We start from the raw sequence: 14,630 nt of genomic DNA, 5'->3' as shown, positions 1-14,630 counted from the left end.
GTGTATATTTATTGTGTATAGTAAAGGTTGTATATTGTTTGCTGAAATAGAGATCCATGTTATCTGCTGGTGTTGGTCCACTGTGTTTCATCAAGTCTAAAATCAGTGCAGTTTTAATTTCCTGCAAAATCTTACAACACAATGTTCCCCTCTGCTGACAACTTTACAGGAAATGTGGATTTCTTTTTCCAGCAGGACTTGGCACATTGCCCACACTGCTCCAAAAGTACCAATTGGTCTAATATAATATTCTAATTTTCTGAGACACTGATTTTTGGGTTTTCATTGGCTGTAAGCTATAATCATCAACAATAATTGTTATATAATACAAGATTATTAACGCTTAAAATAGATCACTCTGTGTGTAATACATCCATGTAATATATGAGTTTCACATTTTAAACTGAATTACTGAAATAACGTAACTTTTCAAGCATATTTCTAATTTTTTGAGCTGCACTCGCTGTTATTAGTGGCGAGATCGGACTTTTATTTTGAAAAAAAAAAAAACGTTGCATCGTGGGGCTCGGCTGGAAACCGCTGCTGTGTTCCTCTAGTTCCGCCCTCTGTAACACGCGACCCGCGTCGGGCGGATTCTATTGGTCGGCTGTGTGAAGTCGGGCTCGTGCAGGGGAAGGTTTTTGATCAGAAACGAAACTTATGCAGGTTTCTGTAGATCAGGAGCGACAGCCGGAGCTCAGCTCTGATCACAGGAGCTTTTTTACAGCGTTTTATTATTTTATTAAAAAGTATTTATGTTTCCTTTAAACTAACTGATCTCTGGTGTTTTTTCACTCTGTGCTGCTGATTGGACTGTTTGGATTTTATTGATTTTATTGATTATATTGATTATTTTGATTGATTTATTAATGGCATCTAGCAGTAATTACATTGCTTTGCTGAATGAGCGCACTCAGAAGACTGGCCTGACCTACAGGTTTGAGGATGTGGACACTAAGGGTCCAGATCACAGCAAAATGTGAGTCCACCTGATTCCTGAACTTAACTGTAGCTTATTGTACACCTGTACAGGTGAACTGTAGCCCGGATGAAGCAGCTGTTTTTACTCTCTGTAGAAATTGACATTAGATTTCCCTTCACATTGAACAACTACAGGATATATTTATGGTTTTATCTGCTACTTTGTATTTGTAAACTACATATTTGTATATTTTAATTGTTGGTGCAGTTCTATAGATAGTAATATTTTTAAGTCCCAGTCCTCAATTCTATGATGTGGCAGTATTTTTATAATTTATTATTTTGTTACAATAACTATTTTTGTATTAATCGGTAATGTTGCTATGTGTATTTTCTATTTTATTTTACTTATTCTACTCTATGTTGTAAATATAGGTCTCTGCATATCAGTGGAACTTGCACCCAAGTTTTTCACTCACCTGTACATCTGTACTTTTGTGATGTGACAATAAATCTGATTTGATTTTGATTTCATTTTAATTTAAATCTTTTAAATAATTTAAATCTTTGTCAAAATGCGATTATATGGAGACATTTTATCACTATCAAGGCATAGGATTTTTTTTTTAATTTGTACAATTTTACAGTTTTTACATTCTAAAGAAATGCATTTGACATACGTACTAAACAACAACAAAAATCCATAAAACTCCTCATCTATGTTTGTAATATTTATGATTAAATTCGTTTTTTTTATTATTATTATTGGTATTTTTTAATATCCCTGCTACTGTTGAACCTGTTTGGATCACCCTATAGAAAATAAACTTTAAGTATAATGCTTTAAAATGTTTAACCTTTAAAACAGTAATATATATATATTTTTTTAATGTAATTTTCAGATTCACCGTGAGGGCGGTGGTGAATAATAAACCCTATCCTGAAGGCGTCGGACGCAACAAGAAAGAAGCTAGGCAAAATGCTGCTAAGAATGCCCTCAGTCTCATACAGGAGGAGGAGCCAGCTAGTACAGCAAAAGTGGTGGTTAGTTGAGAAAATCTGCACCTGAAAAAGACAATGGTGGAACAAACTACCCTCCACTACCAGATCAGGAGAATCTCTCGCTATCTTTAATAAACTCCTGAAGACAGAGCTCTTCAAAGAGCACTTACTCTCCTAACACCTCTAACACACTAACTACTTCTAACCTCATTTCCTTCTTCCCCTCCTTCACTCCTCTATCCTATTATTCCCCTTTGTCCTCCTTTTATCCCTATCCAAAGATGTTTTACCTTTAAACTTATTTTACATTGTACTTGATTATTGTAAGTCGCTTTGGACAAAAGCGTCTGCTAAATGTAATGTAATGTAATGTAATGTAATGTAAACATGAATACATAAATATATGCATATATATATATATATATATATTTACATCTACAGGTAACCAGTCCCTGCTCACTCGATGGTTTACCAAAGCTGACTCAAGCCAACTTTACCTGCTGGCTGAATGAATACGGTCAGAAGATGAGATTAAATTTTAAGTTCGTCGAGTCGATGCCGCTGGACTCCAACAATCAGCAAGTATCTAAACACCTCAAATTAAATTAAACCTACTTATAATGAGGCGGTATTTAATATTATTTATGTGATTTTTCTTTTCAGAATACAGTATGCCTGTAAGTTTGTTTGTGGTGATAAAGAATATCCGACAGCCGTCTGCAGAGTAAAGCGGGATGCGAAGGAGGAGGCGGCTAAACTCGTGTATAAAGCAATTAATGGGGAGAATAACGCTGAGGTCAGTCACTTACTGTTTTTGTAAGTGTTATAAAGTGTTACAAACTGAAATTGTAAAAAAAAAAAAGAAAAATACATTACATTTGTGTTTTAAAACTTTTATCACATTTCAAAATGCTATATGCACGGCTAATGTAGCTTAATAAATAAGAATTTAGGTACATCACAATAGGCAAATCAGTCAATCCTTGTCCCAGTCCCAATAATTACAATCCCTGTATGACCTGCCAAATATTTAATGGTCATATGAGTGTGAAATATGAGAAGCAGAACATGTAATAGTCGTAACTCTAAATAACCAGAAAAAATCCATCAAGTCAAAAATAAAACACTCAGCTTTCAGTCAATTCTCATCTTATTTTGACCATCGCTGTAGTAATGCTAATTTCTGCTAGCCAGTCTATGAGGATTTAAGTGCTTATTAGCCACAAGCTAACGAATGTTAGTAATCACCTCCAAACATTTGGTTTAATAAAACATTGTAATTAAAACTCAGATGATTTTAGATTTCTGTATTGCCAGATTATTATGACCACCTCATTCTGATACCGCTACTTACTTTTTTTATGTATAGCACTTTTTAATTTTTTTCGACAGTGTTAATAGTTAATGCTTAGTGTTCATGTAAATGTATTTAATGAAACTGTGTGTCTTAATATTTCTAGTTTATTTAAACTTTAAACTACTTCAAAGTTATGATTGTGATTTTAACAATAATTTATATTGAAGGTTCCCGGTGAAAGGACAAACGAGACACAACAACCGAGCATGTCAGATCTCGGGTAAGTAATGATTTTTTACTTTTAAACACCAGTATTACAGTGTACAGACCTGGACCTAAAAACTGAAATTTTTAACTTAATTTTTTTATTTAAATTAACTATTAACTTTTGCGGAAAAAAAGAAACATGAATCAGGAATCATCTTACAGTTGTTCCATATGTTTAATTACGTAACACTGATTTAAACTCTGTGAAAACCTGAATAATCCTGTTTATTTTGTTTTCTCTTAGCTACTCCCTGACTGGTCTATCCCTGAGCCACAGCCTTTCTGAGAGCTCTGGATTAGATAATAATTTTAAAGGTTTACTGAACCACTACTGTCAGAAAAGTGGTCAAGCCTGGGACTTTAAACTGGTAGACAAAAGAGGACCCGCCCACAATCCTGAGTGAGTATTCACAAATCACACTCTTCATTTACTGGAGTGAAACTGACATTCTTAGATTTACACATGAACTGAAGTAGTATGACAGAATAATGTAATAGAAATAAATTTGATGTATTTGTGTATAGTGTAGGACATAATGTGTTTTAATCTTGGATTATTTAAAAGAATAAAATACGTAATTTCACAAGATACTTTTTAAAATACAATCAATCTTTTTTTAAAAGGTATACAAATAATAGTTTTGCCTCCAAGCAGAGTTTTTTTTTTACTGGTGACTGTAAAAATGTCCTAAAATTCTGTAGTGTTGTGAGGGTTGCACAGTAAGTAGATGTCGTCAGTGGATGCAAATGCGAGTAATTTTTAATAACAAAAACAGAAACCAAATAAGCACGAAAGCAAATAAACTAACATACAGGAATATACTAAAAAACAAGAAATAAACTAGAACAAGAAACACACGATCAGCACCTCTTAACAGACGTAAACACATACAAGAACCAACAAAAGAACACAGAAACAAAGGGGCTATAAATATACACATGGAAGTAGACAGAAAAAACAGAAACAGGAAACACCTGGGGACTGGTAACGAGGGGGCGGAGTTATAAATGAACACAGGTGTATTTTAGTTTTTTTTTTACTCGGGATTACATTGAGGGTAGCCCTTATTTATAATGTTGCTGAGCATTTACAGTACAAAAGGGATTGAGAACGTTTAATAAGAAATTAGAAGTAATAAGGAACAAAATAGTAAAAAAAATAATTTACTAATTTACTACTAAATACTAATTGTATCAATATTTACCATAGATATAATAAAATATATATGTATAAGGAAAAAAATAGAAAATTCTAAAAGGCCATAAAAACAAATTGACACATAAAAAAAAAATAAAATAAAAAAATAAAATAAAGAAAAAGGTAACAGTAGTAATAAAAGTAAAATTATAAGAATAATAAGAAATTATAAAATGAATAATAATGTACTAAAATAAATAAATTTAAATAAAAACATAAATAGTAATAAATAAATACAAATAAATAAAACAAATTAAAAATGAAAACAATAAGAAAAAGATGAACTAATTTAAAACCATTATAGGCTTTCTGATGGTGATTAGAAACTAAACATTTAAAATGATTTAGTGATCCTGCTGCACTGAAGCTAAAAGCAGATTTTCACTTCCGAATCTCACATAATGTTGCATAAAGTAGAGTCACAAAGTTCATATAAATACATGTTTATCTTTAAATAAATTTAACAATGATTTTATTTCGTTTTGCAGATTTGTGTACAAGGTCATTATAAACAAAATCGAATATCCTGAGGGACGAGGAAAGACTGCGAAACAGTCGCAGCAGAGAGCGGCCGAGCTCGCCTGGAACACCCTGCTAAGATCCGACAGTCAGGTATAAACACTAACACTGCAGAGACTTTTATTCTGTAATAATGTTTTATTTCCACAGTACATATTATTAATCACAGTGTTTCTAACAGACTTCCTCGATGTCATCTGACTCTAAAGACGAGTCCCCATCATTCGCCTCCACCCTGTCAGTCTGAGTCTATTAAACTATTAATCAGATTTTCATTTCAAAGTAAGAGTCTGAAACTGTTGTAATGAAACTCTCTGTTCTGTTGTGTTTAGTGAGTCTAAAGATGATACCAGCTCAAAGACTCCTCCCATCAGTCAGGACTCCCGTTACTCTGTTGAATTTAAAGACTCGTCTGCCCATCCGCTGAGACCGGTGAGTACTTCACAAGAGCAGTAATATCCGGAGTATCTAAATGCACACACAGCTTCTCAAAGCCCTGTAAATAAGAAGTACTGCCAATAGAATAGGAGCACTTTCTGGAGCAGATAAATAAACATAAATGAACCAATTAGGCTCCAGCTCTGAGCTGTGGAGCAGTGGAAGAACTGTGTTCTCTGTAATGGTGGCTCCATTCAGCTCCATTCAGTACCTTTAAATGGGATGAGGTACGGTAGTGATCATCCAACAGTACTGGTTGTAATTTTAAAATATCTGGAGATCGCTGTTTCGAATCCCGGTCATGCAGCTTGCCATCAGCTGCCAGAGTCCTGAGAGAGCACCATTGGTCTTGCTCTCTCTGGGTGGGTAAAGTACAGTAGATGGCACTCTCTCTTTCTCCTCATCACTCCTAGGGTGATGTTGATCAGCACAAGGCTGTACGTCTGTGAGCTGATGTATCAGAACCGAGTCGCTGAGCTTTCCTCCGAGCGTTAGCGCTGAGATGCTACTCGGCAATGCTACAGCATCAGCAGCAGCTCAAAAAGAGGCGGAGTTTGACTTCAAGCGTGTGCTAGTCTTTACCTTCCTTTTGTTGGGAGCATCAATAATGATGATGGATATACAGCTGAGTAGCAGTTGAATGGATAAGTTTGGGAGAAATGTGGGAGAAAATTAGAAATAATATTATTTAAATGTACATTATTAGATACCACTAGCAGTGCTTTTCACTTTTCCAGAGTAATCAGCTGTACAGTGTACTGTAAATTGTCTGTGTGAGTATTTTAATAGGGTAATAAATGTCTTTGTAGTAATTAATGAAGTAATTGTAAATATATTTTAACATGCTAATAATTTTAGGCCCCAGTGCAAAGCCCCGTGGATTTCAAAAATAAGGAGTCAAAAATAAGGTAAGTACTATGCACTTTACATATTTTTATATATTCATTTTTTGTTTCTTTATTCTTCTGATCAGCGGTTCACCTTGATTCCCATTCTGTTCTAGATTAGCAGCAAATTTTCCAAATTCTCCAAATGTCAAACAGGTACTCCTCAATATTTATTTATATATTTTTGTATTATGAAAAATCTAAGTATCTAAGAAAGTTTGTTTCACTGATTACATTTATTACAGTATACTTTATTTCCTGCTTTAGGATAAACCCCCTGTAATCAAGCCGTCAAAACCCTCAGCAGGATCTCCAGCTTCCAACTCGACTGTAAAGTCAAAGTAAGCTCTATCCAAATGTGCTGCTTCATTAAAATAGCGTATCGTTTAATAATATGATTTTATGTAAAACCCATATAACACAACATTATGGAAAACATTAAAGCACAGGATGACCTCTTTGTTGGGTGTGTGTTGGGTGTGTGTTGGGTGGTGAAGCCATCTCACTAATAATGCGAGTCTCATTTACAGTTGTGAAAATAATTGCAGTAACATTCATTTTATTTAATATTTTAGTAAAGGTTTTACTTTATGTATAAGTTATACATTTTTATTATCTGCTTTATTAGCAACTGGTTTAATTTATTTTATTAAAAAATAAATACTTTATCAAATACTTTCAAAAACATGAAAAGAAACAATTTGTAATGGTGTAATTGTACAGAGTAACATTTTTAGAATTAAGAATCATAAAGAGAAATCTTATTTCACACAGTTCTGTTTCTGTAGGTTCTTTTTAGAAAACTTTAATTCAATAAGCAAACTTGGCAAAGGAGGTTTCGGAAGCGTTTTCAAGGCCAGAAAGGTTATTGAGCAAAAAGATTACGCTGTGAAAATCGTCAAGTGTACAAGGTGCGTAAATGATCGTTCTGTTGTTATTAACTTTCATCTGTAGTGCAAATGCTTATGGGCAAACATTTCATTTTGGATTTTTTATCAAATTAAGCACATTTTTACAACAAAGGTATTTTTGCCATTTGTGACTGAATAATTGTGCTTGGTAAATATTTGGTGCGTTCCTAACTTGTGCTTAAATCTTCTCAGCAAAGCTCTCAGAGAGGTGGCCGCTTTGGCCAAGCTGGTGCACCCCAACATCGTACGCTACCACACGTCCTGGATCGAGGAGACGGCGTACCAATACGAGTCATCAGAGAGCAGCACCTCCACGTAATTAACCTTCTCATATCAGTCTAGAGCTTCATACCTCAGTCTACAGCTTGAAAATGCCGGGAATTCCAAATGCTCTATTCCTCATCATTTACGTGTTTGTGTACAAGCTGAATAATAAAATGCAGCAAACACTTTTCACCCTACCAGATTTAGATTTCAAATGTGATAATAATATTAATTTGAATGATGTCTTTGCTGATGTTATCTTTTTTTGTTTGGTTTTGTTTTTTGGCTCCAGTAGCAGTTCAGAAGGTTCCTTCCTGTATATTCAGATGGAGCTCTGTGAAGGGGACACTCTGCAGTTTTGGATCGCGACCGAAAACACAAAAGATCCATCCCCAGAGCGGAGGCAGGAGGCAGCGAAGATCATGACACAGGTTCTGAAGGCCGTCGAATACATCCACTCCGTGAACCTTATCCACAGGGACCTGAAGGTGGGCTTTAGATTTAAAGGAGAACTCAGGTGTAAAATTGACCTTGGGTGTAGTAAAACATGATAAAAAGTACTTACCTTTGTTGAATAGCACCCCTCTGTTCTCCCACAGCTTTCTGAGATACAGTAATTTTGTGCTTTTTGCCCAGCATAGTTTGCCCCGGTAAGTCTCAAAATATCTCCACACCTCTTTGGTAGAATCCGGAGAGCCCTGACATTAAAATCGAGGCATGAATAACTTAAAAAGTGCACAAGAAGCTTATTATAAACCTCTGATTACATCCATTAGTGCTTCTTTGTAGCTTCGGGCGCCGGTATTCACTGATACCCCAAGAGGCAGGCTATGCAGAGTCTATGTACATATGTATATATCTGTCATTATCAGTACAGAGATGCACTTTTAAAGTTTTTGAGCCTGAATAACAGTGTAAAAAACATTTATTGAGGCAAAATATGCCCCGGTATGGCCGGCGCTGGGTCGAAAGCACAAAAAAAGCTGTAGGAGAGCGGAGGTGGGCTATTCAACAAAGGTAAGTAAATTTTTTCATGTTTTGCTACACCAAAGGTCAAGTGTACACCGGAGTTCTCCTTTAAGCGTCAGCAGGTCTGCAGGATAAACAGCTTTTGGGGGTCTTGATTATGTAATGTATAACGTCTGTGTTTATTTAATCAGCCAGCAAACATCATGTTCACAAAGGAGAAGGTGTTGAAGGTGGGAGACTTTGGATTGGTTACAGCAGCGGAGACAGACAGCGATGAGGCCTTACTGGAGAGAACTAATCGTACAGGAACGCCCTCGTACATGAGCCCGGAACAGGTGGGTCAGTCACTCGCTGTGAGTCTGTGTGTTAAAGTCACTGTGCACAGATGTCTTCTTTAATATATATATAAGAGACCACTTAAAAATTATGAGTTTCTTTGATTTTACCAAATTAAAAACCTCTGGAATATAATCAAGAGGAAGATGGATGATCACACGCCATCAAACCACCAAACTGAGCTGCTTGAAATTTTGCACCAGGAGTAAAGCAGCATAAAGTTATCCAAAAGCAGTGTGTAAGACTGGTGGAGGAGAACATGATGCCAAGATGCATGAAAACTGTGATTAAAAACCAGGTTTATTCCACCAAATATTGATTTCTGAACTCTTAAAGCTTTGTGAACTTGAACTATGAACTATAAACTATGAATATGAAAGTCTGAAGGCTCTACATCTTTGAATTTCCACCAGCTTCTCTGTCCCTAATGAAGAAAATCATCCCCACAGCATGATGCTGCCAGCACCATGTTTCACAGTGGGGATTGTGTGGTTAAGGGGGATGTGCGGCATTAGTTTTCCTGCTCACAGCTTTTTGCCAAAAAGTTTGACTTTCTGTTCTTATGGCTCACAGTTACTTGCTACTTTGTGTTGATCTATCACATTAAATCCCAATAGAGTACATTTAAGGTTGTGGATGTAACGTGAAAATATGTGTAAATGCTTAAGGGACATGAATACTTTTTTAAGATAGATAGATAGATAGATAGATAGATAGATAGATAGATAGATAGATAGATAGATAGATAGATAGATAGATAGATAGATAGATAGATAGATAGATAGATAGATAGATAGATAGATAGATAGATAGATAGATAGATAGATAGATAGATAGATAGATAGATAGATAGATAGATAGAGAGAGAGAGAGAGAGAGAGAGATACTTTATTTATCCCGAAGGAAATTTAGGCATCCAGCAGCAACAACACAATACAATACGAAACATACTCAGACAAATCAAAACACAGAAGAATAGAAAATATATAAGGCTATAAAAAAAACCTAACTATACAAGGTAAGGATCTATCTGTAAACGGAGCAGTGCAGTAGATGTTGCTAATGGTCATAAATATTTAAATAATTACCAGAGAAAAGTGCAATGACATTGATTACGAAAGTGACTGATGTGACATAGAAATATAATATAATATAAGTATGCATACGTTACAAGACAGTTCTAAAAAGAGAATGTGAAAATGTGAATACCCAATCATGAGTAAGGTATACTTAAATGTAAGCGAGGTTGGGGAAGTGTTAATATAAATAATTAAGTTGTTGAATAATGTCCAAGTGGTGTGCCTGGATTAAACTCAGTCGTCAGCAGCATCCCGTCCCCGATGGGAGGAGTTAAAGAGTCTGATGGCTCTGGGGATGAAGGATTTTCTGAGTCTGTCTGTTGTGCAGCTCTGTGACAGCAGTCTGTCACTGAACACACTCCTCTGCTTCATGATGGTGGTGTGAAGTGGGTGACTATCATTGTTCATGATAGAAAGCAGTTTATCCAAAGTCCTTCTCTCAGCTATTGTAACCAGAGAGTCCAGCTCCATTCCAACCACTGCCCCGGCCCTCCTGACCAGCTTGTCCAGCCGTGATGCATCTCTTCTCTTCATGTTGCCTCCCCAGCACACCACAGCGTAGAAGAGAATGCTGGCCACGATTGATTGGTAGAACATCTGCAGAAGCTTCTTACAGATGTTAAAGGACCGCAGTCTCCTCAAGAAATAGAGCCGGCTCTGTCCCTTCCTGTACAGGGTGTCTGTATTTGTTGACCATTCCAGTTTGTTGTCCAGCTGCAGACCAAGGTACTTGTAGGTCTTTACTGTCTCCACATCAACCCCCTCGATGGAGACTGGCTGCAAGGGTGGTCCAGACCTACGGAAGTCCACCACCATCTCCTTGGTCTTGGATATGTTCAACTGCAGTTGGTTCAGTCGGCACCAAGCAACAAAGTCATCCACCTGTCTCCTGTACTCCTCCTCCTGACCACCCTTCACACACCCAATGATGGCAGTGTCATCCGAGAATTTCTGCAGGTGGCACATCTCAGAGTTGTACTGGAAGTCTGATGTGTAGAGAGTGAAGAGGAAGGGGGAGAGCACAGTCCCCTGTGGTGCTCCAGTGCTACTGACCACAGTCTCCGATGTGCCGTCAGTGAGCCTCACGTACTGTGGTCTGCAGGTGAGGTAGTCTGTGATCCAGGACACCAGGTGAGGATCCACATTCATCTTCACCAGCTTGTCTCTGAGAAGTGGAGGCTGGATGGTGTTAAAAGCACTGGAGAAATCAAAAAACATGATTCTCACAGCACTACTCCCCTTGTCAAGATGAGAGTAGGTTCGGTGGAGGAGGTAGATGACGGCATCCTCAACACCAATCTTCTCCCGATATGCAAACTGGAGAGGGTCCAGTGCATGCTGTACCTGGGGTCTGAGGAGTGGGAGAAGCAGTCGTTCCATGGTCTTCATAATGTGGGAGGTCAAAGCTACCGGCCTGAAGTCGTTGAGCTCACTGGGGCGAGGTTTCTTGGGAACAGGGACCAGGCATGAAGTTTTCCACAGCGTAATATACAAATATATCCACTAATCTTGTTTAATGTTACTCAGGTAAACCAGAGCTCGTACGACAAGAAGGTGGACATCTTCCCTCTGGGTCTGATCTACTTTGAGCTGCTATGGAATCTCAAAACTGGTCATGAAAAAGCAGAGGTTGGTAAAAATATTCAGCACTGTATGAATTACCACTGTCATTTTTTTTGTTATATCATTAAGTTATATTTTACAATAAATTCCATCAAAATATTTAGGACATACAGTATAAAAACTTTTAAAACGTTTTCTGTTGTTAGGTCTGGAAAGATGTAAGGAGTAGGAAGCTTCCAGAAGATTTCAGCAAGAAGTTTATGCTTGAGGTGAGTGCTTTTCTTGTTTGGAAGGTCTGCAGGAGTAATAAACATGTTGGTATTTATTTATATGATTATGTGCATGCATATTCTGTGCTGTATGATTGTATTTTGGATGGGAATTGTAATGCGTTTGTTGTTGTGAGGTACTGAGTACTGAGATGTTTGAATCAAAAGTCTTTAGTAAACCGCAGACCCATCAGCATGGGTCAATAGGAGAAATATCTGTAGTAGTTTAGAAGTTATATTGTTTATTTTTGCAAGGATACACATCCTTAAACATGTGTTGTGAAGATTTGAGTTTAATATATCCTTCTAGATTTTTTTATTTTTGTAGATCTTTAGATAAAGCAGGCTTTGCCCACTGACATCTGATTGATCATTCCATTGTTTGAACCTTTACTCTTTACCTTTAGATATTGTGCTAATCCTAAACGCCCACATACTTTTGCCACTCACTGATATTTGATATTGGACCATTTTCCTTAATAAATAAATAAATTGCAAGTCTTATATTTGTGATTCATTTGTCCGATTTGGTTCCTGTTATCTAGTTTAAAATCTGAGGAAGTTTTAGGTGATATTTATGCAGAAATAGAAAGATTTTATATCCTTTGAAGCACCACGGTATGTGTATTATTTAGATAAAAAAAATACAACATTAAAACAATTAATTAAGTGACACATGGAATTACGTAGTAAACAGTAAAAAGTGTTTTTTTGTCCTCCACATTAATCCTCTGATCTAAACCTGATAAAGTGAGATGGTGATTTCAGGTGATTTAATTGGGATGCGCTGGAGCGTCACATCATGAAAGAAAAGCAGCAACTGTTGTGCGTTTGTTTGTGTGTGTGTGTGTAAGTATGTTGTATAAGTGGTGTAATAATCAGACTGTGTGTGTCTGATCTGTTGAACAGAGTAAGCTGATTGAACAGATGCTGAGTGCCAATCCTGAGGAGCGACCCGACGCCAGCGATCTGCTCACCAAGCTGGACGCTTTCAAAAAACCCGCCCTGCGATCGGACCAGAACACAAAGAACGAGAACCGGACCTACTGATCACATACATGATCTCATCTATAACATTAACTATATAATGATTCAAACTGCAGTTCAATCATGTCTAATATGTAACGACGGACGATACGATTTTAGGAGCCTTCGATCGTGATCATTATTATATTTATAAAATAACTTTACATTATTAAAGTTACTTTTTAGTAATATTTTATTGAGACCAAGCCTGTTACTCTGCAGCTGCTATAATCAGCACTGTACTGCAGTGGGTCTTTTATGATCGCAGTTCTCAGACCCGCACTCTGCACCTTTTTTTGCACATTAAATAAATGAATTATTAAATCTGTACAATACTGAAAAACAGCGGTGCCTTTGGAACCCGGCTCTTAGAACCTTTGGAGCTTTTAGCCTGAGTGTAATGCTCACAGTAAGCTCTGAGGCTGTCCTTCTTGTTAGATTTAGTGGGAGCATTATGTATTGTGTGTGTGTTTATGTGTATATATTTTTATGGTTCCACAGGTAGCACTTTCTTCGCCTCACTGGTGTTGGGGTGGAGGGAGGATAAGGGTCCCCATTGATATAGAAGCCAATAAAGGAGAAACACTGCTCATTTTTTGTGTCTTCTATATGGTGATGCATATTTTAATAGAAATATACAGGTACAAAAATATTTTTTAACAAATAATGTTGCTTCCATCAGTTAAGTTTTCTGGATCACAGAAATTTTCACCGAGAATTTTTAAGACGTTAAACAACCCACCATGAGATAACAATGGAAATCCAAATCAATATCCTTTACTAAATTCAGAACAAAAATATAAATAATAGGAAGAAAAAATGTGGAGCCATCAGAGGGCGCCCGCAAGACAAAATGAGTTTATACATTTTTAATAATTTTGTACTGGAAAGTGTTCTCATTTTCCCAACATGAAAAAAATGATATACTTAAAATCAATAAATATATAGGTAACTTTTTTTTTTTTTTTTTTTTACCAATTTTACCAATTATTTACACTAGGCATACCCAACACTTTCTGCACATATATTGGCCAATGAACTCATGTTGTGTGATTTTGAATGGCAGTGTTTTGATATGGAAACATGATGACATGATGATATATCAGATTGTTGTGTATTATGCAGAAAACTGTTTTAAGTATGTATGTAAAAATTGCCATTTTAAATAAAAAATGTGAGTAAAGCAGAAAGTGTGTTGGAGACTTGACAAGAGTTAACATCCTCTGTTTGTCAGTTAAAATAATTGTGCTATGCATTTCATTTGAGCATGTTAGCAATTGAACAATATGAATTTCAGGGGAAATCAAATAAAGAATTGGCCTTACTTAATTCCTTGATATTTAATTTTTGCATCTTGTAATAAAGTTTGGGTTTCATCACCAGATTTTTTTTTTTTGTGATTTTAATATGAATATTTTCTGAAATTGTCTCTATACACAATATTTATTGTAATTTTTCCACGTTGTAAAATTGTAATTTTTCTTAGACTCTCTGTAATGAAATGTACTGTTGGGTCAGTGTTCTTTAAGCAAAAAAGAAAATATATCACAATCATATTGCATATCTTAAATCGAAGGTAAGTTTTTTTTTAATTTAGGAACGAATGTATTAAATTCAGGAGACAAATAGAGAACAGATTGTTAAATCAGGGAAAGAGTTTGTTAGTTTGAGGGAATGTGGTAGA

At 36.2% G+C, this 14,630-nt stretch overlaps 1 protein-coding gene across 2 annotated transcripts; it reads left to right on the top strand.

Annotated features, from left to right (window-relative positions):
• Positions 1 to 570: 570 nt before the first annotated feature.
• Positions 571 to 14,330, top strand: eif2ak2 (eukaryotic translation initiation factor 2-alpha kinase 2). 2 transcript variants are annotated; one of them, XM_049481617.1, is made up of 19 exons: positions 571 to 979; positions 1,824 to 1,965; positions 2,365 to 2,501; positions 2,587 to 2,719; positions 3,448 to 3,500; positions 3,732 to 3,887; positions 5,174 to 5,297; positions 5,386 to 5,441; positions 5,537 to 5,636; positions 6,501 to 6,550; positions 6,646 to 6,685; positions 6,797 to 6,870; positions 7,318 to 7,440; positions 7,633 to 7,755; positions 8,000 to 8,192; positions 8,865 to 9,008; positions 11,616 to 11,717; positions 11,858 to 11,920; positions 12,830 to 14,330. In XM_049481617.1, exons 1-19 carry the CDS (start codon positions 870 to 872, stop codon positions 12,968 to 12,970), a joined length of 2,064 nt encoding a protein of 687 aa, XP_049337574.1. In that variant the 5' UTR covers positions 571 to 869; the 3' UTR covers positions 12,971 to 14,330. The 2 variants fall into 2 exon arrangements, with proteins under 2 accessions (XP_049337574.1, XP_049337573.1); XM_049481616.1 differs by having other exon boundaries at positions 572 to 979; positions 7,997 to 8,192.
• The last annotated feature ends 300 nt before the right edge of the window (positions 14,331 to 14,630 follow it).

The sequence above is a fragment of the Astyanax mexicanus genome, chromosome 7 (assembly GCF_023375975.1).
Source record: "Astyanax mexicanus isolate ESR-SI-001 chromosome 7, AstMex3_surface, whole genome shotgun sequence".
Lineage (NCBI taxonomy): Eukaryota > Metazoa > Chordata > Actinopteri > Characiformes > Acestrorhamphidae > Astyanax > Astyanax mexicanus.
This window is presented reverse-complemented; position numbering and strand designations above follow the sequence as displayed.